This window comes from Numida meleagris, chromosome Z, assembly GCF_002078875.1.
Source record: "Numida meleagris isolate 19003 breed g44 Domestic line chromosome Z, NumMel1.0, whole genome shotgun sequence".
Taxonomy (NCBI): domain Eukaryota; kingdom Metazoa; phylum Chordata; class Aves; order Galliformes; family Numididae; genus Numida; species Numida meleagris.
Window position 1 is genome coordinate 22031410 of NC_034438.1, and position 23343 is coordinate 22054752.

The following is a 23343-nucleotide window of genomic DNA, read 5'->3' on the forward strand; positions in this document are numbered from 1 at the left end:
TTTATTTCATTTTATTTTAATTTTATTCTTTTTACCCCGGCAGCATAGCAGGAAAACAACCAGGATGATATACCTGGCCTTTTGTCAGAATAGCAACCAGTTCCCAATCCTTGCTGGCCAGTGCTGAAGGCGGCATTCTCCTTCCAGCCTTTCAGCCTCACAAACCTCCACCCGTTCCTTACTGAGTCATAGCTGGAAGACTTTTTTTTTATTTGATCACATCTTGTGCAACTTAGGCAAGTATTTTTACTTCTTTATTGTGTCCCATAATCAATGTATTGGAACAACTGAGTGATTGCAGCTTTAAGCTCTCTCCAAGCCTATGTGGAAAAACAGATGGATTTATTGGAAGTGTCATCGTATTATCAGATGCAGATAGCTTATCTTCTAACTAGCGTGACTTCTTGACAGGAGCAGAATGGTGGACAAACTGTTTTGTTGGGTTTTTTTTGGAGGAGAGGGCCTTTAAAAATGCAGTACATTTGCAGCTCTTAAATATGCAGCATGTTAGTGGCATGTTCGTTTATTTACTCAGTACTGCCCCAAGTTTGGAAAGTCAGCTTGAGGCCTGATCCTTCAAATTTCTTCAATAAAGTTGGAGTATACCCACATCAATTCCGTGGTTTCCCTTGTACAGAACAGGCCAGCACTGGGTGGCTGCAGGGAAGGGAAGGGAAGCAGCTGTTCAGGGTTCAGCTTGCTCACCTCTGAGTCTTTGCAGAGGACATAATAAAATGAGCTTCTGCCTCCCTGGCTCAGCCTTGATTTGATCACTTTAGATCATAATCACTGGGAACATGCCCAGTCTCAATCAGGTGCAGTCATTTTTTTTCTTTGCACAGCTTTTCTCCAGCTTAGGTTTTCCAAGTTCTTGTACAGAATATTTTTGCAATTAATTCAGCCTCTCTTATTCATCCTCACTCCTTCACACCGTGCTTATTTTCATGCTTATTTTTTTTATTTAAAGCTTAAGAAATTGCTAAATACCGTAAGGTTGCAAAGAATTTGCAAAATGATTTATCTGATTGAAGTGCCTTGTTAATTCCACAGGTTTTCTTACAGAGACGCTTTGCCCATTTCTTCTAGTTTATTTGCAAATGAATACTACCAGTGCAAACTGAAGTCCTGCACCAAACCTCCTCACCCTTAAGTTAGTCTTTGGCTTGCCAATGAAAAGGTAAAACCATAGTCAGGTTTTCATGCCAGCTTTTTGTTTACACCATCTTTGTTGTTCTTTTCAGTTCTTTTTTTTTAAACTTCCTATAAACAAATTTTACACTGTATGAATTTCTGCAGCACAGTGTGCTAGACAGTACAAAAATAAAGTTCTTTGTCCCACTGCAGCCAGTTGAGTCTCTGACTGCTTTGTAAAGGTCCATGAAATTAGTTCACCACTTTAACTGCTAGGATCTAAATTGCAGTTACTTTAGCAGTGCAGTGTGAATAAAGTTCGATTTATAGAAAAGAGGCCTATAAGTTCATGTATAATGTGCCTATACTGCATATTCCATAACATCTCTTTTGTATAGCATCTTGATAGTGTGAATTAATGGGATGAGAAATCAACATGGGCATTACTATGTAGAGAAATATAGGCAGGTGTATGACATGGGTCAGAAAATCTATTATGAACAGACTGAGAGAGCTCTTCTTTATATGAAATTAAAGATGATCGTGGGATTAACTCTCTGTAGCTCCAGTTCAGGAATTTCCAAGTAATGTTTTTGATTCTGTATCTATGTCAGATCAGTGAATGGTTTAATGGCAGTAAGGATTAACCCAGTTTAACTTTCTTAAAAGATTACATTTCATCTAGATCCCTAGCCTTTTTTTTTTTTAAAGGAGGAAAAATATACTTGATTTCAAATACATTCGTTTCCAGAACTAAAAGAATTCCTTCTGATGCTGGATTACTGCTACCATTGCTTGCTTTCTTTTTTTCCTGGGTGACTGCTATGCACTCATTATTTTTAACTTTGTGTACTTATAAATGTTTCCCGTAATTCCCAAAAGATGAAGGAGCTGTTTTGGCTTTTATCTGTCAGCAGCTTCTGCCCGTACTTTTATGTAAATCTTCCAGATCTAAACAACTTGACTTCTCAAGCACAGTAATACACATTATCTTTTTCTTGCCGTAATGAAGAGCTTATTCTTTCTCTCCAGACAGCTTTCCAACCAACAGTTTGAGTGTGTTCTGTATCCCCGCCACCTCAGTTTCTCCACAGCAAAAAAGCAGTAAAATAAAATATTCTTTCAAAGCAAAACAACATACTGTCCTAAGTTTAATGTATTCTGATTACTGTATAAAAAGAGAATGTTTAAAAAGATACTTCTCACACAGAGTCATCATTACAAGGCATTGACAGCCTTGCATAAGAAAAAAAATGATGTATTAAAAAAAGTAGAAAAGAGTAAGGAACATGGATCTGGTATAGGTGGGATGGGTCGTTTTGGAGAGAATTCCAGCTTCCCACTGAATGTCCATCCAGCAGATGTATTTCTGTTACAAAGAGTAGATGCTGCAGGAGTACTGCTACTAACCATCATTGTGATTATGTGAAAAGAGAACTGAGGTAGCAATCTTGGTAGGTTTGTACTCACCCATTCATAAGAGATTATGGCAGTGCTTTTTAGGTGAAGAGGGTGAAATGTCTAAAAACAACAAGGGAACTTGGCATTATCACTGAAGCTTTCCCCATGGAGGTCTTTGATGTCATCTCACCATTACATTCTCCACAGTCTTGCCCAGAAAATGTCTAAGATGGTACTGGCTGGACAGAATCAAAATTTTTAGTTGCTTCTTGAGGTGGACCTCAGCATTCCTTCCCTTAAAAGGTAGGCAGCTGTCTCTTGTGAGTGGTGACTGTTTCCAGGAACAGACGGGTATCTATTTCCTTCTCTACCTGCTACAAAGAGCTAGAGAACAAGGTGTGGAACTAAGTGCTCTTGCATGGTATTGAACGTGAAATAATAGAGGACTCAGGTTTGAAGAGGGAAGTGGACAGGAGAATGAGAACTTTGTAAGAAACCATGTGTCCTTATATAATCTGGTTAATGCTCAAGACAATAAATGCATCAATTATTTAAGTGGGTTCTATCCCTTGAGAGTGCTGGACACTGCATGCTGAAACGAGCAGAGTATGCTCATGGGAAAAATGCTAAATCTTGATGTGGAAAGAAGAACTGAAATTTCACTTGCAACCTTAGTTCATAGCTGTCTTAAGCTTTGAGTTCTTGACATTGTGATCTTGATGATCCTTTCATGTAGTTTTGTTTCTGCCTGTGTGGTATAGAAGACAGCAGACAGAGAGTTCTCTTGTGGAGTTACTGTAGTAAAATACTGAGTAAATTACTAACCTATTGTCTGTTTAAAATAAAGTACACTTTTACTATAATCTGGCCTTTTTTAAACTGAGAATGCAGAAGTTAATAGAATGTTATAGTCATAATATCTTTGTGAAACTTGTGGGAAGGTCAGTAGAGCAACTGGTATGAATTCTCAGAGATTTATTAGACAATCATAAGACCTGTAAGGGAGGCGGAACTATCACAAGTTTGTTCTTATTTTGATGAGGACTTCTAAGTACTACTGCTGCAATCTAGATGTTTATTGACAATAATAAACCTGGAAGTTGTATGGGACACCTGTTAAGTAGGTTCCAGATGCAGATGCCAGTGGAACATGCTATTTCCCGTTACACCTATGCTATCTACAGTACACCTCAGTATTCACTGCTTTATTTTTTCCTTCTTGATGTCATGTATGGTTTCACGTAAAACCACTGCCAGAAGCTGGAATGCTAGGTTTTTCATTGCCAGTTAGTATCTGTGAAGAGAATTTGGCAGAACTACTCAAATTCTTCTGGAGCTCAGCAGTTTTCTAGCTATGGAGCTGCTATCCTGAAGGAGGAAGGAATATACACGACCTTCCCTTGACAAGAAAGGCAGTGTTTGGCACTTCACTGGGTCTAACTTCTTGGCTGTCCCTGTACCGTCCTCTCTAACTGCAGACTGCTAGCCAGGGACCTGCAGATAGCCGCAGGACATAAGGAGTGTGTGTTGTCTTTTTAAAATTTTTTTTCTGTCTTCACTATCGTGCTGCGAGGACTCTTTTGGCATGCCCAGTTTAGAGACATTAACTGCTCTTCCACTGAAACAGGTGATAGGAGCTGCGAGAACCACCCTTACATGCTGTGCACTGCGTGTCAACTAGGGTGGTCTGTGACAAAAGGGGTGAAATGGAAATATGCGTCAGCCTATGAGCCCCGGAAGACTGTGGGAAGTATCTTGTTGTACCCTGTGCTCCAGTTTGCTGTGCCCCAGTGTGGCCAGTGCCTCTGTAAAAAGAAGCCCCAGTGCCTGCCCACAGCTCCCACATTGCCGGACCTGGGCTTCCCGGTTTATGGGTTTACTCAAAAGCACGAAGACAGCTTCTTTTACTGCATTCTTATATAGTTTGTGTATTACTGTTTATCTGACAACGCTTTGAAAGGCAGTTTAACAAACAGGTACTTCTCCCATCTTTTCCTTCAGTTCATGGGGTGTTTGCTTTTGCAAAGCAGCTCAAGCATTATGTATGGCATTACAATGCAGTGTTCTGCATGCCAGGAGATACTGTACTTAGTATTTTTTTCATAAGCTGTGCAGTTTTTCCCCAGCGTAGGGCTACCTGTTTCTCTAATTCTGCTAATACGAATTGGAAATAGTTGCTGCCATTTCAAATCTTGAGTTCAATTACAGTTTGAAAAGGAGTACTGCAAAAGCTCACCAGTAGAGGGAAGCAAAATACTGCCTTTAGAACAGTGCTAACTACTGGCTTTTCAAAAATTACTTGTGCTTCAGTTGAAGCCAACAAAGAACATCTGTTGCCTTATTTATAGCTCCTATTTCTAAGAAGTATATTCTGTGGCAGATGAGAAAAGTGCTTGACAGCTCATAATTCACAAAGTTACTGAGGTTTAATCTGATAGAATATTATGTACAGAATTCCTGCCCAGTACAAGCAGTATCACTTCCCTTTCAACAGATGATAGAAATAAGGCTTTATGAAACATTAAATTAATGGGTGTGGAACATGATTAGCAGTCAATGTTAGAAGTGTAAACTCTTGTGAGGGAGGAAAGTATTCTATACTGCTGTTGTTTGGTAGTTTTGTATTTTCCACATATTTGTGCAGCTGAACTAGTCAGACATGGTTTTTTTCTTTCTTTCTTTCTTTCTGAGCATTCATTTTGTTTTATCTTATATGAGTTTTTTAATTATCAGTACAGCAAGTATTTATTTTCTTGTGTTAGAGAAGGGTAAGGAGACCTCAGATTTCTCTTAGGAGAACAGTCACAGTATGAGTTTTTATGTCAAATCAAAGTTTTGTGCTGTCTAGTTCTGCCATCTGCTGTTTACAGATAACTTTATTGTACTCATCTGAAAGTGCTTTGGGCTGTTTCCCCTTTGTTGCAGTAGTTGCCTCTTGCTCTCCTTACCCCTGGGAATGCACTTGATTTGACATTATAAAAAAGGGATGAGGAGAGGAATTTATTCTTCCAGCTCCCAAACTTCCTGCATAGTCACCATGTACATGGTATTTTATCAGTCAGATCATTGGTTTCATGTATGTGCTGATAAACATAGAAAGTACCTAAGAAAAGTAATTGACTTGTCTCAGTTAAAGCATTCATTTATACAGATGACTATGTATTTTTTTCCACATTCTGTGTGTAGCCAGGATAAAGTGAAGTAACTTTCAGATTTTATCCCAGCATTTGTGGATTCAGTGGGTTGAATTATAAATGGCCCAATCGTAATATATATTCATTTGTCTTCCTGGAGAAACGACTGCCTTATTCTGTTAAGTGCCAAGTATTTTGTAACAAATTACACGCCTTTTTTTGTACAAGAATTGGTTTGAAATGCCCTTTTTCAAGCTTGTAAATGGTGTTGTCACTACCTGCCTCACACACAGGATTCTGCAGATGCTGGCTTTGTGTTTTGATTAGTATATTGGGATTGACTGAAGTTCAGAGTCATGTTAGAAAAAATTCCTGCTGTTACCTTTTGCAATAAAACCCTTCAAAAAAACTTGTCCCTCTATGTTACTTATGTAGGACCACAGAATAAATAGGAATGTTTTTAAAAGTAATTTACAGTCCAGAAGCATATTAATGAGTATTGTTTCTCCATAAGAGTTTATTGTTATCATCGAGATGCCCAGAAAACATGTTCTGCTTTTTCAAGTGTTTCTTCTTTGCAGATGAAAGAAAAAGAGGACTGACTGCAGATATGATAAACTCTTTTTCCAGTACAAATCTGAATTTTCTGCTGTGGCTAAAATCTTCAGTATACCATAAGCAGATAACATCTGAATTAAGATGTCACTCCATCTCCTGGCACATAGTCAACACTTGCTGACCAATGGAAGGAGAAAACTGGGCAGGCAACATATTATAGAAGAATTTTCTGACAAGGTTTTAGAATCAGTAGTATTTTAATCACTTTTCCTAGTTGTACTCCAGTCATGTAAGGTCAACAGCAGACACTGTTTCTCCATTTGTTTTCATAGCTTTGTGATCATTTTTACAGTAATAAATCTTGACTCACAGACATTTTTCTGTCTACGTAAAAGCCTGTGGGCTTATAGTGCTATTGGGTCAGAGCTTTTCTTTTTCTAGTGCTGGGATAGTCTTCATCTCTCCTCTTTTCTCCTGAATCTAGTCTCCCCTAGCAGTGTTGGCTTCTGTGGTATTCTGAGTCCAAAGAGTCTGCCCGATTGATGGCATCTGATAAAAATAAAAGACAAGTAATAGTAGGCAAACTAAACTATTCATAATGACATGTCAAATTCACTGAAGCCTTAGAGTTTATTTCAAATTTTCCTATGAATAGTGTTATTTTTTTTAAATATATCTAAATATGTAAGTACTAGAGGAGATGGCTGAGCACTCCTGCCTTTTTCAGTCATGCGTTCAGTACCTAGAGGAATTTAATTGTAATCAGACTTGAATTATCCCAGGTCTCATGGAGCATAAAGAGAGGTCTTTTTCTCTTCCAACAGTTGCAGCTGAATTTTCTGTCTGTTGCAGTGCTTGATTTATCTGTGACACACAATGACATAAACTTCTTTGTCTTTTCTCTCACTTTCTTGTTTTTCATCCTTCTCCACCAAAAATTTTTTGCTAGTAGCAAGTAGACAGTTCCAAATACTGTTTTTGCTTGCTCTTTTGATAAATATCAAAACTATAGGTACCAAGGCCAGATTACAGTCATCAAATCTCAGAGTGAAATTTCTCTGTGGTATTTGTAATTTGTAATGCCCGACTTGTCTTTTTCTGTCTTGGCTGAACTCAGCTCAGATCTCTATGAAAATTTTCTCTAGGTTGGTAGTTTTTTTCTCATATGCGTTCTACCAAAATTTTCTGCAAAGGTAGCTGCTTCCTAAGATTACAACCAAACATACAGAGGACTGTGAAGTGCCCCCACACTAAAGATTAGGTGTTTCATATCCCTGAGGTTCATTTCATTCCCTGCTGGGGGGTTCACATATCTGTGCTTCCTGTGCTGATGAAGGCAGGTGCTGAGGAAGGGGCATAGCACACCGTGGCCCTGTGTTGGGATGTCTGTGAGAAGCATCGAGCTGCCCCATCAGCCTTTCAGAGGCACTTCCTGGTGCTTCCTAGAACTACAGGATCCTCGTGGTTGTTTCTGAAATAACAGCTTTTCAGTCAAGAAAGTAAGCTCATACCTACTCCAGAATTTTCAGTAGTGAGTATGGGTACTGAGTCTGTTAAAATCCTCCATTGTCCTCACCTTGCTGTGCATTATGCCTTTGATGATGCCACAAGAAAAAGTATTTCATGTTTTTAATAAGCCATTTTTTCCTTGTTGTTTGCTAGTTGATCTCATTGAAGAACATGGTCACAACTTGCTTGACGATGGCCATTACTTATGCATTTCCTATTCTGTGTTAATTAATGCGGTTCTTTGTATTTCAGTTCATTTCAGTGCTGGTCAAAGTATTCATGTTCAGACGTACGTATGATTTTCAAACATGGATATGTGAAAATCTTATGAATGCAAACTTTTGTTTGTTAGTGGATACAGTTGCACACATAAAGAGTTTATCTGTGTGGATATAAGCCAGTTATGATCATTTGAAGACCTGTGCTCTGAAATATTAGACTTTCATGTACAGCTGTGTTGTCATCGAATGCAATATGTGCAAATAGCTTTAAATGTCATTCTGAAAAAAGAGTATGAATGGAATAATCTTGAGTCAGTGCTAAGTTCAAATAATGCTAGAATATAGGTCCTGTAAAATATCTAGAAATTGAACTCCAGCTCCTTTCCATGGTGTTTATATTGTTACATTTTAAGCCATTCTTTCTGTGGTGTCTGTATTCTTACATTCTAAGCTACATTTTTTTTGAATGTATTCATTTTCATTCTTCTTCCAGCAGTAACTAAAGATTTGGCTCAGAAACTTCTGAAGCCAAATTCCAGCTTTAAATTTCCACTTGATGTTGCCAGGTACTAACACTCAAATATCTCTTTTTACTGAGAACCCTTCCAAAAGGTGCAGCTGTGGCTGGTTTCATCTTGCACTTTGTAGCTATGTTGGCAACCCTTGAACGTTAGGTATGCTCTCATCTCCCACACGTTGCGGTTGCCTTAATGCTGTTCAGGCCTGTCTGTATCAGGGAGAGTGAAGAGTTCACAGATTGGAGAGAACCCTGGCTTGTGGTTCCTCTCATTGGTTCTCACTGTGGTAAAGGTAAAAATAGAGCTAGTGGAAAATCCAGCTTTTATCGTGTGTCATCAGAAGCTTCCTTACTATCTGGAGACATACTACTGGACTTGTGACTAAAGTGAAGACAAAGAAAGTGTATGACAGCTTCTCAGAACCTTAATATTTTGGAAAAAAAAATAGTTACAGCATTTGAGGGGAAAAAATGATTGCTTTAAGTGAAAAACTGATACTGGATTGTAGTAAAGGGATCTACAAAGTTGCTCAGATTCTTAAGAGTGGATTTGGTTCTCCAAACCTCTGTGCTGTGCTACAGCATGCTTCAAAACAAAAGATACTTTTGAAATCAGGTACTGAATGCAGGTTGCATGCTGGATTTTATTTCCTTCTCTTTCACTAAAAGTGACTTAACTGAAAAATGTCTTTCCAACTGTGAATGTCTTAATGTGCATGCTGTATTTTCTTCATCTAGTCTAGAATTAGGACTTCTTTAAGAGTATCTGGTATTATGGCTATGAGATTCAAATTGTCCAAAACTAGTGTAGTTTTCTTTACTTTAACCTCTGCCATTTCCTGTTGATGTTTTGAAAATGAAGGGCACTTCCCAAATTTCGCTGTATTTTATGTAGATGTTGTAAATTGGCTTCAGATCTACAAATTCTAGGTCTTTTTTCTTTCCTAATAAATGTGTGTTTTGTGAGATCTTCCAACTTAAAATGAACATTGTTTTCTATTTTCTGCAAAAGTCGTGGAGTTTAAAGTCAGTATGAAATTATATGAGAAATGACAGTAATGAGTAGGAAATCCTAGAATGGGTAGGAGGTTAAGTAGTATTCATTCATTAATAGCCTACATGCTTACAAAACGAAAGTTTATTTGCTGTTGTTGAGCAGTGTAACTGTATTTTTAGATGCATTGTTCTGACATTACTGTGCTGAAGGTGACAAAATTAGGGTTCGTTTGTGTGTATGTGTTTAGGTCCTTTTGCTACTGAGCTTTTACTCATCAGCTTAGCATTAACAGGGAGGTGAATATCCTGGATTTTTAGTCAACTATGTACATATTTTATGTTTTATTTATTTACGGAATAGATTTTCATTATTTTAAAGGTTCTCTTAATGTCTAAAATTTTGCTGTTAATGTCTAAAATCGCCCTGATTGACAGAAATTTCCAGTTTTGGATAAATTGAATGGGATATAGGAAAGAAGAGAAGAAATCGGAAATCTTGGTTTCTATTTTAATATTTTTCTGCTACTTTAACATTTTTATAGCTGCATATTTTAGGATAGCAGAGGAGCGAGGGAAGTTCTTAATTTTAACCAATGTGTTTGCTCTACATACATGTTCTTGTAGACATAATGTAGATTTTACATAAATAAGGTAAATGTTTCCAGAAGCTTTTCATTATCATCGTCATCTAAGAATATTATTTAAGAATACTGTGCAACAAAGAGATTCAGTAGCAGACGATGTAGATGAAGACATGGGGATGCAGAGGCACACTAAGATCTGAATTCACCCCATTATTTATATCCCATGAGGACAGACTGTATTGTGTAGCGTCCTTCTTAACTCTGCAGTGGCTTCCTCCCATGAAATCTTCATCTGAGATTAGATCCCCTTGTTGGTTTGCTTCAATGATTAAGCTTTGTTTATCAGTCATGGCCCACTCCTCATGTAAAAAAACCTAAATGTAGTGGCAAATGGAATTATCTTTCTAAATACATCTTGTTTATAGCTATTGGCAGAGTATCCCTTGCATTTTTTCAAGGCACATTTTGCTACATGTGAGGAAGCATAGTTCTCTCCTCTGCCTGAAAGGAAGGACAGCAGCTGGATATGCTGGGCAGACCATCCCTGAACTGTTATGCTGTCACCTGAAGGGTTTGAAGTGTCCGTCAGACTGACTTCCACTTGGTGCGAGTCTCTCTTTCTCCTTATTTTTTTCTCCTTCATTTTCTCAGTTTCAGTTTAGAAGGAAACACTGCCTCCAGCTGGAATTATTAGATGTGCAGATTATGCAATTTCTTTGCTGTTACTTAAGGAGTAGAGTACTTACTGTAACTGGATACCTAGGGGAGCAGAAAGTTATTTTCTTAAGTAAACATATGTAAACTGTTCTTAAATCCTATTCTTGCTTTGCTACCATGTAAGGGGTGTATTTTAGGCTCTTTGCTTTCTCTAAGTTTATTAGTATGTGTTATACTTCAAGTATTTCTGTAGAACACCCTTCGATATTATTCTGATCTGACCTTTCATTATTCTTTCAGTAGATTTGCCCTTACCATAAGGTAGATTCATAGTTTGGGGTGGAAAAGAATTCTGTGATCTGATCAAATAGTCTTTCCATATTTCAGTATGCCTCAGCAGAGGCTACTTGGACTGCAGAGTCTTGCATTTCAGCCCGACTTGTGTTTGATGAAGCAGATAAGATGCTAAGCTAAAGGAAGTGTTCCAGAAGGCACCTGAAAGTGGTTTGAAGATGTGAAGAGATGTATACATCTGCTCCTTCCCTGAGTAGCTTGTTCTACATTAAGAACTATATTTGGAGGTCTTCTGGTCAGCTACACTTTCGTACACATACTTACTTTATGTGTAGGTTTTAATCCTAAGGTTATACTATGTCAGCTATCTGACAGAGCTTGAGAGTTTATGTCAACTTACTTGCGTTTTTAGAATAACTGTTGCATCATAAGGAAGGAAGTAGTGTCATTTTTAACAGAACCTATCCTCTACAAGGTATGCAGACAATCCTTAGCTACAGTGCTCCCTTTTATTGTTTTATCATAGGAATCTAATATCAGCTTTTCCTTTATTTTGCTCAAGATTGACAGTGTAACTAGTGTGCAGTCATCAGGGTCATTTTACTAGTCTTTTCAGGCTACAAGCAGAGCATTAGAACTCTTTTGACCTCCAGGGACTGCTCTGATTTTCCATGAGTGATTAAAAAGTAATGTCAGCGGGCAAGAGATCTCCTCAGGCAACCCTTTTGAGACTCCTGAATACTCATTTTCTAGGCCTTCTAAGTTAAAACTTTTATGATTAACAGATGTTTTACTCATGTCCTTCTCTGTTATGAATGGACTACGAAGTAATTCGTGATCATCATTCAGTCATTCTGCTGCTTCTTGCAAGGGACACATTTCAATACCAGTATGCCCAACTTCTACTATAAATCTGTAAATAATTTATTATCTTTTATTTTTCTCTTCAGTTTTCTACACTTTCAAACTTTGTCTGTAATTTCTCTTTTCCACTTGCAAATTTTTCACATTTTTAGAAAGATATGTAATTGCTGTTCCAATATAGGGTAAGTTCTCCGCGAAAATTGCCTGCTGTCTCAGTTGTGTTAGTTTAATTTTTTGCTTATCTAAAAGATTTTAACTTAAAACTCTGTATTCATATTTTGCTGTCATTTCTTTTTTTCCCTCCTACTTAGTTATCCTGATAATTCTGTTCAGTCATGTGCACACATGCAAATGCATACGTGCATGTGTGCATTTAAGAATTACTCTGTTTGTCTTTGAATTTAATTGAGCAGACATCACCATTGTTTAGGCAGCTGGCAAATTTTACTTCAATGGTTAAGCTCTGTTTATCAGTCATAACCCATCAAAGTATGCCGGATGTTTCTGGCAGCTGTTTAATAATATCTTTATGTAAACGTTCTTGTGTTCTAGGAATTCAGCAGGATCTCTTTGAAACTTTTAAATTATTCTTTTGGCAAAAACAGTGCATTGAGAGATTGATCATCTCTCACATCACAGAGTTAGAACATTCGTTTATACAGTATGTTCTCTCAGCGAAGAAACTGTATTGCATGAAAATTGTGTAGAGATGTTATGCAGGTTTATTTGGATCTGCATAATGTTCCTTTCTGATTAGCCCACCATTTATTCTTAACCAATAATTGTAGAAATGAAAATTCTTGCTTCAAAAAAACTATCCTGTTAATACTGTTAAGCTTGAAGAATGAAAATAAATATATATATATGCATCTATATCTATATAATTAGTTTTTATGTGAGTGTGAACTTGATTCAACTGCTGTTCCAAACTTTTTTACCAAGTGGATCCTCAGCTCCCATATGGTGATGTACACCATCTCACCTTGTGCACACTGGATGTAAACATTTTAGGAACAATATTTTTTCTTTCCTTTCTTGCATTGTATTTCTATCCTCCCATAGGTGGCAGACTTTTATTGTATTTTATCTTCCTGTGTAAAATGGAGGGTGATTTTAGGACTGATTGAATTCTCTGAAAGAAAATGCTGTAAAAATACAATCCTCATAATTTTTTACAGCTTTCTGATAAGTTTTGAAGTGTTTGTACTTAGACCTGACAAGTGAGATATTTGCACAGTGTTTTACAGCTGATAAGATGAACTGTTTTCTACTTAAAAATGAACTGGTTTCATTTTATGTCATGATTTTCATAAATGATGGTTGAATTCAAGTGTAGCTTGGCTTATTATTATTTTTCTTCTTTTACAGCTTTTTCACTTCCGGATCTTACGGAGCAGTTTTCACCTCCTGATGTTGCTCCACCAATCCTCATCAAGATAATAGAGACAATTGAAAAGAAAGGTAGGCTGAAGTGCAATCTACCAAGAGCTTTTTATTACTTGTGTGAGCCAAGACTGCAGAATTAGATCCAGAATTGACATCTCCCTGTCCTAGAGCTATTAAGGCATCACGTTACTCAACCGATACGAAAATAATCTCATTTAAGGTTTGTTGCATTGGTTTCTTCTGAGAGGCTATTCAGACCTGAGCAAAGATAGAGGAAGAAGGGATTAGATTTGCCTTGTTATTTTCTAACCCACTAAAATGTTAAGTTGGTTATGGAAGTGGCATCATAACATTTAACTGGATACAAGGCCAAACAAGTAATATGTTTCTCCAAATCAGAAAAAAATAAACTAAATATGAAAAGGTTAGAAGAACTGTTTTTATACTTCAGGAGGCAGATCTTTATTACTGCTGTGTGCTGAGACAGTCAGTGATAATTTTTATGTTTATTTGCTCTCCTACTTTATCATGTTGTGTCTGTCTGTCCCTTAGAGGCTTTCACCTTTCTTTCACTGTCTTCTTCTTTTGCCCTTTCTCTCTTTTCTGGGCTTCTCTGTGATACCTCCTGCATAGTGCTGGTGAGATTAGGAGCAGCCTTGCTCCTTCACTGGCCTTGGAAGCGAGGAGACGTCGTATTCTTACATTCAGACTCCTGTCCTTGGGGATATGGGTTCTCACGTAGTGCTGTGACACTGGAAGACTGTAATCGTTTACTGAGTGAGGAAGAGTTTGCTAATATCAGTGAGAAGGGCCAGTGTTCAGTGACAGTTTGCATAAACAGTGACTGCTTCCAGGAAACACCAGTGATAATATGAGATTGCTGATGTTCTGCATCCTTGGGTACTGTCTCATTTCTTGTGTCTTCTGTATTTTCTCTGAAATTAGCAAAATTATAAACAGAATCTTTCACATGCAGGCATTGCACTGATGTCTTTTATTCAGGTGGATTCTGAGACATACTATATGATGCATACATTCTGTCTTACAGTAGTGATGTGACACACCCTGTTTACACACTGTGAGGTTTTGGGCTCTACAGATAGTCAGTGGCAACCCAAGACTTGCCTGTTCCTTAGAAGAGACTGTATGTCTCTGTTAACTGCATAGAGTGCCAAAGGGTGAGCTTGCTTGTAACTTAGAAGTCTCAGTTAAGTCTATTTAGGCTTAATGCTAATTAGGATGTGTCAGAACTTTTGTCCTGTTCCATTCCTGAGGTAGTATAACTCAGTCTTCTTACTTATTTAATAGGCCTGGTTAAGGAAGATCTGGCTCCAGTGTTGCTCCTGCACGTTGTCCTCTTTGCTGTATCTGTTGCCAAACCCTGACCTTCTGTGGTCATCACATGGAGCATTGCACAGAGTATGGAGGGCTGCTGGGATCTTGGATCTTCTATGGCCAGCTGTATTTGCGAAACCAAGTTAACATGTACAAAGAAGTATATTACAGCCTTAAAAAGCAGTTGTATTTAGTAGGAGGATAGTGGTGGGAGAGTGTTGCTAATTTATTCTACAAGTACATATTTGAAGAGTACAAAAGTATGTTGTTGCATGGCAGCAGTAACTGGAATATTAATACATCCCATCAATTTTGTTTTGAAGGTCTGGAGTGCTCAACTTTGTATGTAACACAAAGCTCTAGCAGCTCAGCAGAATTAAGACAAATTCTTGAGTGTGGTAAGTACAGCTCTCTTCACTAAAGAACTAGGTGGATTTTGGGGTCATACTTATCCTGTTTTCTTTGCTCCCCTACTCAGCTTATGTATAACTTGATTCTGAATAATATAATATTAAAAAGACAAGTATCAGTAAAAAAGATTTGTAAAGTTTACTCTTAATGTGGAAAAGTATTTTTTTTCACTTATGCAGGTTGTCTTTTCACTGCATCGGTTCCTTTTCCATGAATAATTACTTTAATCATTTGTTGGCCACCTGCTTGTTCAAGGACTAAAAGTTCAGCTGCACAGAAGAAAAAAAAAAAAAAGAGGTTCTGTGTATGGATTTTTTCTTTTTGAGGCAAGGGAAAGATACATCATTCCTATAATGCTACAGGTTAATATTTTGTAAACAAATTGTGTCCAATTGATTACATACAGTTCTGTGTATTCATGTTTGTGGCTGGAGAGGCAATAGCTGAACGTTCCCTGTCTGGTACGGAGATGATGATGGAATGGAAAGAAAAAGATTTGAGCTGATGTTGCTGCAAAAGTTTGGTTCTCAGGCTTTGGGCAATGAAAATGTAGTTACACCACTGATACCACATACCCATTCAACTTCTCTGACATATACTTCCTTCTCTTTTGGCATTGTGGTTTTTATACTTTATGCCGGAATGTATAGGTGTGGCAACACTTAGCTGCACTGTGAGAGGTGAGGAGCTTTGTAGCAGCAGTACTTCACTATGCTTTTGCAAACTGGTGTGCAATGTGCAGTGTGAGCTTCTTCTTGCATGAAGAAGCACAAACATACAAGAGCTAGAAAATGAAACTGGCTACATGCCATGGTGCCAAATGGACTGTGCAAGCAACTCATACTTCTCTATTCATTTTTAGTAATTAGAAGTATTAGTGAAATAAACAAGAGATGATGCTATGAGTTGACTGTTCCTTCAGATCAAAAGAGCATCTACTCCTCTGTTGACTGTGGTGGGAGAGAAGAGGTACATGCATGAAAGCAGAGAGAGAATACATACATGCATGTGGTTCTAACAGCCTAAGCCCTATTTTTAGCAATGTAATTATATTTCAGTCCATATAATTCCAGATTTTTACAGCACCAATATGAGTGTAGCTCTTAATTTATCTGGATCCCATTTTAAGTCTTTAAACTGGTGAATACTTTCATGAAAGATTTGTCTTTCTCCTAAGATCAAGAACTTCTGGTTTACATTTATTCTTATTTAAAATGTAATTAGGTTTGAGGAAGGGCAATCAGGACTTTAGCCGTTAGTAACAGTCTCTCGCTCTGTTCTCTTTAAGATATTATCAGGGTCTTCCAGGACAGAGCCAGTGTGGTGGGTGTCCAGTCACATGGATACAGACAGATTGGATCTTTGCTGCCTACTCTCTTGTTTTAGCAGTGTGCAAGTCAGCTTTGTTCTCCAACCTGTGAAGAGCATTAATGTGCTTTTCTGCTTCTGGTTAAAGTGCTCTGCGTATTAATTTGGATAACTGCCTATTAGCTTCAACACAGTGCTGTCTAGCTCCAAAATCAAACCTGTCTTGCATCTGACCAGCTCGGTTAGACTGAAGTGTTAAGGTCTATTTATAGGTTTACACTCAAAAAGCTGCAGAGTAGCTCAAGTTAACTCTTACTCGTGCATTCATGTGTAGGAATGGGTCAACACAGAGAGAATCAGGACTTAATTTATGAAATAAACATAATAAACATCCTGGGAGCAACAGAACTATTGAAAACCATTATGAATTTGTAGTTGGTCAGATTTTCTGATGCTTAATGGCTTTTGTAGAATTCATGGCCTCACTGCAAGTTTTTTCCATTATTTTCTCAGAAGGATTCTTTAATGTCTAACAAGGATTAAACTCAGCTGCAAGCTGTCCTTTGGGGATGATAGGAAGGAGGAGGAGGAAGACTGGGTGTCTCACTAACCTCTCTTGACTTTTTTCACAGAATGTGTAGGCAGACCATATAGCTGAGTCCTCTACCTCCCAGTATAATTTGGTTCAAGCTGGCTAAGTACATTCAAGAATTATTTTACAGGGGACTTGACTAGCCTAGAAAGTTGTTCAGCATTGGTTTGTCTAGATTCTTATCCCAAATGTGGATCTTTCTGTAAACTTTTGGGACTATACTGCACCAGATTTTCATGTTTTAAGAGGAAAATCAAACTTGCTTGCACTGTAACTGTGTTTTCCTATTTTTATTTTTGCTGCTGATATTCCTTGCTCCAGCACTAAGAAGTGGTGGTACTCTCAGACCTTAGTTTGAGTCATAACAGTACTGGAAGGATACCAGGTTTTAAAAGATAAATCCCAACTGCTAGATAAAACACTGAGCACCCAGTTCTGCATGAGTGTATTTGTTTCCACTTACTCACATAAATATTTACAGACATGGGGCTCCAAGTTGTTAATTGAGCTTCCAGTCATAATAGCACTAGCTGTCAGCAGAGATCCTGCATTTGTGTGAAGCCTTTATTAATACTTACTTCTTACACAAAATATTTATTGGTAAAACAGAGACTTGTTAAAAATATTCTGGTATTCCATAATATTGCCAGCATAAAGCAAATCACTATCATTCTAATGAGTTCAGCTTGGCACTATATATGACTGAAGGCCACAACTGTGGAAGTTATTTGTTTCATCAGATGTGAAAGGCCTGGGCACAGTGTTGAGCACTATATATTCAAGTCTTAACGATGTGTATTGATCTTTTAGATTGATTATATCTTTTGAGTTGTTCATCATAAACCATATATATATTAGCAGTTCTGGCTTGTTATTATCATAAGTCTACATTTTTCTTCTAATTGGTAATGTCTTAAAAGTATGTTGCTCTTTCCTTCTAGATGCCTCTTCATTGGATTTAGAAACTTGTGATGTGCACACTTTATCAGATGCTCTCAAGAGGTATCTCCTAGATCTGCCAAATCCCATCATTCCAGCAACTGTCTACAGTGATATTATTTCTGTAGCTCAAGGTATGAATACCAGATTATTTCAAATGTCAAACAAAAAGCTTTTGTTAGGATTTTGAGTACTCAGTGATCCAGTTCGTCACTCATAGAACATGGAAGATTCTGCACAACCTGGCAGTATCCCAGAAAAAAATAGATACCTTTACTGTTTTTGATGGGAACTGTTTCAGTTCTAGATGTGCATCATTTACTTACCTGTTTAGGTAAGCATAGTAGAAAATATAAGGGATAACATAATTCTCTGCATTTTAGTAGGTAGAATGACTAAAAAAAACGGGGGGGAAAAATCAAGGACGTATCTGTGTGCAGAAAGCTAATTTTTAACTTTTTATCAGCGCTGACGAAGTAAATGTATTAGAGGTCATGGTGTTCTGCAGTATGTTGGGAGTTACAGATTATGAAGTGACAAATACACGCATGTAAGATTCATCATCTACAGTGTTCATTTCAAACAAACAGCTTACAGGCTTTCAGCTCATCAGCCAAGTATTCTGCTGTATGTCTCAGGACAGGATATTGTTACTGGTAACCTTCAAAGTTAGAACAGCACCTGTGAGGCTTATCTAGTGCATCTCAGAATTACCCAATCATGTGTGACACTAAACACAAGACAGACTTCTACCAGTACACTCTGAACACATTGTGGTTTTTACCAAAATGCATATCTGTTTCCATTTGACTTTTGAATACTTGTTCTTTACTTTTTCCTGAGTATTTCACTTCTTTTTCAAAGAAGAAACAAGCCTTACAGCACTAATGAAGGACTGAATTATTATTCTTTTGCAAAATTGGTGCTTCCAAAGGAGTCACATATTTTTACATTTTACTTGCTGAATATTCCCATGTTGATATCTAGATCCTTTTATTTGTTTACTTGCAGATGTGCATAGTTCAGAGGAATATGCTCAGTTGCTGAAGAAACTCATTAGATCTCCAAATATACCTCACCAATACTGGCTCACACTCCAATATTTGCTCAAACATTTCCTCAGACTTTGTCAAGCCTCCAGCAAAAATCTCTTGAATGCAAGGACTCTAGCTGAAATTTTCAGCCCTCTCCTTTTCAAATTCCAGATAGCAAGGTACGTAGGACATCTTTGTTCTGTGCCATAAACTTGGGTTAACTGTATACAAAAGTAATTGTAATGAACTAATTCTGTGACCTGAGTTCCAGTGGGGAGAGTATTGTTATAAATTTTTCCGATTCTTCTGAATAATACTAATGTAAAACGTTTGTATTTTTCCTGGTTTTTTACTGTCTAATCCATCTCCTACAGCTCTGATAATACTGAACACCACATAAAGATTTTAGAGATTTTAATTACAAGTGAATGGAATGAGAGACAGCCTGTACCAGGTAAAAGTTATTTCTAATTTTAAAAGTTATATAGTGTTATTTTTTTTAAATAGTAAAATTCAGCTTAAGAACAGTAAATGTTTGTTGCTTTTCTTTCTATTCAAACAATGTAAAATGCATAATTACAGAACTAAGTTGTTTATATTTTTCATAGCAATGTGCACCGTCTGTTTTATAAGAAATTATCTTTTTCATTAGATCAGGTTAGTATCCATAGTTTCTGCAGCCCTAGGATTTTCGTTCCTTTCTCATTAAAGAGAGAACACTAATTTTGAAATTTTAAGACCTGTAAACCAATAAAATGTGTATCATGCAGTGGTGGAGGTGGGAGGAGTAAATTCTAGAGACTTTATTTCATTGTCACTCAACTCCTAGAATTTCCTTAGAGCTGCAATAGCTCAGAGATCGTCTGAAGAAGTCAAGACTTGCCCTTTTTTGTTTGTTTTATATTCTTTTTAATCCAGAGACTCAAAAGATTCATTTATCAATAAACTGCCGAAAATATTAAAAACACACTCAAGAAAATTAGATTATAATCATTTTGGTGCTGTGAGTTAGCATCTAATTTAGTCAGCAAACAATAAAAAACATTTCTAATTTATCCAGAAATCCCTCTTTTAAATTTAAATACTTGGTAGAAGCAAGACAGAGTTGCTTACTGTGTACAAAAGAAATTATTAACACAGGTACACTTTATGTGTTAGCTTAAAGTAATTCCTTTTACAGGTTATTAACAAAGAGTATCTGAGCAAAGGATAGGGTCAGAGTGGGTAGAACACTGGGCATGGTATAGCTCTCCCACCTCTATCCATGGTACAAGGTAAAGTTCGTGACAGTAGGATTTGTAGGGCTGCTTCAAGTTTCAAAGAGCTGGAACACAGGAGCAGAAAAACAGCAGCAAACGCTACCTAATTGCTAGTATTACATGTAGGTACATTCTGTAATCCTCTCCATCAACAAATGATTAATTTAAAATGTCTAAAGCAAAGTTGTTTGTTCCTACTGCTTTGATTGGAAGGTTTTTCCAACCTTGCCAGCTCTATTAATTTGGAACATTTCCCTAACAGCTTGTGTACATGTATTTTCAGCTAATTTGTAATTCTTGTTTTTTTTTCACTTTCCTCAAAATAATTTAGCAAGCATTTCCAGAACCACTCTGTATTTCAGTTCCTAATGTTTCATTAAAACCAGGAGAGTCCAAACCTTTAATGACTACTTGTATTTCCTCATTAAGAATCTGCAAATAACTGGTTATTATTAAAGAATGAGTTTTTCATTGCCACACATTTAAAGCATTAAAAAGGAAAATGCTTTATTGAATCCTCTATGCTTGAAAGAGTTTGATAATAGCAGTTTTTGAAATTATGTGTTGCGGATACTTTAGGATGTGTAGATTTAGGTGGCTTGAGACACTGATGTGTGGGATAGAGTCAGTATTGAGAGTTTCTTAAGTTGCAAAGTGAGAGTTACTGAAGATGCACTGAAGAGATTACTTAGTTGTATATAGTCCTGAGTTGCTTCATATGAGAAACATAAAAAAGTGAAAGGTGTTAATGTTAGAACTACTAATAAGGAAACAGTCATCCTGAGAGTAACATTAGAGCACTTGAAGAAATATGGCTGTATTCATCAGATTTAGAGTTTGATGCTATATTAATCATTAAGCATTAGTGATTAGAAACAAATATTTGTTTTTAATTTTGCTTCTGAGGTAATTAATATTTTGTAGTGCAGTTGTTTATTTTGAGGATCCTTCTGGGATTTCTCATATGACAAAAATAGATCTCCTTCTCTTTGTGTGTGACAGTCCATCCTGAACAATGGAATATTTTTAGTAGAACGTTGGCACATCTATTAATGTGCTGAAAAAAAACCTTAGGTACAAATTTTCAAACTTTGCAGTCTGTGGTTAGCTGCTCTGCTCTAAGGCATGTGAAGCACTTGAATAAGTTCTAAAAGTTGAATCTTTACTGAATGCTAAATGAGTCTCCAGGATTAGGACACAAGCCTGGGCTCAGCACCAAAATCATTTGGTGACCTGATTGTCCATAGTGCTGTGTTTTTATAGTTCTATAAGAACTTCTATAAGATGCATTTTTCCAAATTATGAACTTCAAGATAATTGATTGCAGTGCCTTGAATTTACATAGAAATGTTTAGAGGCATTGTAATAAAGGAAGATGTTTAGCAAAGATAATTTGTCACATAGGTGATCTGAGAATGACAAAAATTTCAGAAGATTTAAACAGAATCTTACTTGTTGAAAATAGTGTAATGACAGTTAAGCAATTACAAGTAAGCAAGTGCTACTTGTTTCTTTCCTTTTTCAGACTGAAGGGTTAACGTTGTCTTTTTTCTTTCTGTTATTCTGAAGCCTGAATGAAAATATTCCATCTGAAACGAATTGTGCATGAAATTCTAGTGGTATCTTCAGCAGTGAATAGATACATAAGATGCTGGCCTAGAGATAACAGATCGGAGTAGGGAGGAGACCTTCACAGAACCGTGGGTCTTTTTCTTACCACTTCACTCACCAATTGTGGTTCTTACTTCAACACAATAGAAAGTATGTTGATCAGAACACTGTCATATATTGGACATCGTATAGCAAAACTGATGCCTGTGCAGCATAGCACAAAAGCAGGTGCTACTTTTAGGCCATTACTGGATTATTATTTTTTTTAATCTAACAATAACTGTGGTCTGAATTTCTTTTTCCCTGTAACTGAAGCAAACTGTGTATTTTATTTCTTTTTATTACAGTAACATTTAGACCTCTGCAAAAGTTAAAATATCAAAGGTAAAATACCTCTTGTTCCTATATTTGTAGTATATGAAGACACAGAAGTGTTGCTGACAAGCAACCCTCTGGTTGACAAAGGGCAATAGGAGGTTAGGAATAGGTTTTGGGAGGGAACATGGGGTGATCAGGGTCCTTCTGGAGTGGAAGAGTGTAGAGTGGCTTTGGGTGTGCGAGAGGAAGGTGTGTCCTAAGGCAGGGAAGTGAAGGGGGAGGGGATAGCAGTGGGACAGCAAGAGGAACATGGGGAGCCTATGGTGCCATTGCAGGCAGGCAAAATGCAGGGGCTGGAAGGAGCTGCTGTGTGGTACCCACCTCGAGACTGCCTGTCCCCTTTTACTGTTGTAAAATAAGCATGGAGTAGTGGGTTTTACTACTCATGGGATCATAGCTAAGAAGTAGTGAGATAATGAGAGTGCCTTACACGTAACTGTTGGGGATTCAGTGAGAATCCTGGCAGTATCATCAAGGTGCAGGCACTTTGCTTTTAGCTGTACAAAAGATCAGCAAGATTAGCATACAGTAATCAGAGCAGGGGAGGCTATAGAGGCTCTTCCTTTTTTTCTGGAAATCTGTCTCAAAGCTGTCCTGAGCTGTGCTGGTCAGGCTCAGCTCATAATCCTGTCTGTAGTGTCTGAGGGCACAACGAGGAATGTACAAGTTCTGTCCCTTGTCTGGACTATTCTTCATCATGTCACAGGTTTTACTGGGCAGTTGGCCTTGCAGAGCATGGTTTGGAGTGTGAGCAGGAGCAGTACATCCCCTGGGAGAACTTTGTAGTAGCTGTTGTGCATTGGCTTCTCACCCGGCAGAGGGCTCCCCTTCTAAGCTAATGGAAGTCAGGCTTCATACCTGGAGTAGCGAAGAGCAAAATGCATTGGTAATGTCAGCCCTAGCAATGCTGAATTCTTGCATTAGATTTTGACGGTACGGTGTACTTCATACTTGTCAATGTCAAGTTGAATGTATTTGGTAAAACTGAAATGTGTGGCGTTGTAAGAGTTGTTTACAGATTAATGTGTGTGAATTTATATTTGTACGTAAGTGTATGCAAACCTGTCAGAATTGATCAGTCCTTTTTCTGCTTTATGCATCATTTTATAGAAACAAATTGGTTATTGATATTGATAGAAGAGCACTGTGCTTAAGACTGCAAAAGCAAGTATTCTGTTGCCTTTCAGCAAATGCAGATCTATAGATTCAATGGGCACCAGTTAA

At 37.4% G+C, this 23343-nt stretch overlaps 1 protein-coding gene across 3 annotated transcripts in view; it reads left to right on the top strand.

Annotated features, from left to right (window-relative positions):
• Nucleotides 1–23343, top strand: part of PIK3R1 (phosphoinositide-3-kinase regulatory subunit 1) — a 57620-nt gene that overhangs the window by 18680 nt on the left and 15597 nt on the right. For all 3 annotated transcript variants that reach the window (XM_021380219.1, XM_021380220.1, XM_021380218.1), the window contains 5 exons: nucleotides 13235–13327; nucleotides 14911–14985; nucleotides 17840–17971; nucleotides 18849–19050; nucleotides 19246–19325. In XM_021380219.1, coding sequence (XP_021235894.1) covers nucleotides 13235–13327; nucleotides 14911–14985; nucleotides 17840–17971; nucleotides 18849–19050; nucleotides 19246–19325 — 582 coding nt within the window. The remainder of the gene's footprint in view (nucleotides 1–13234; nucleotides 13328–14910; nucleotides 14986–17839; nucleotides 17972–18848; nucleotides 19051–19245; nucleotides 19326–23343) is intronic.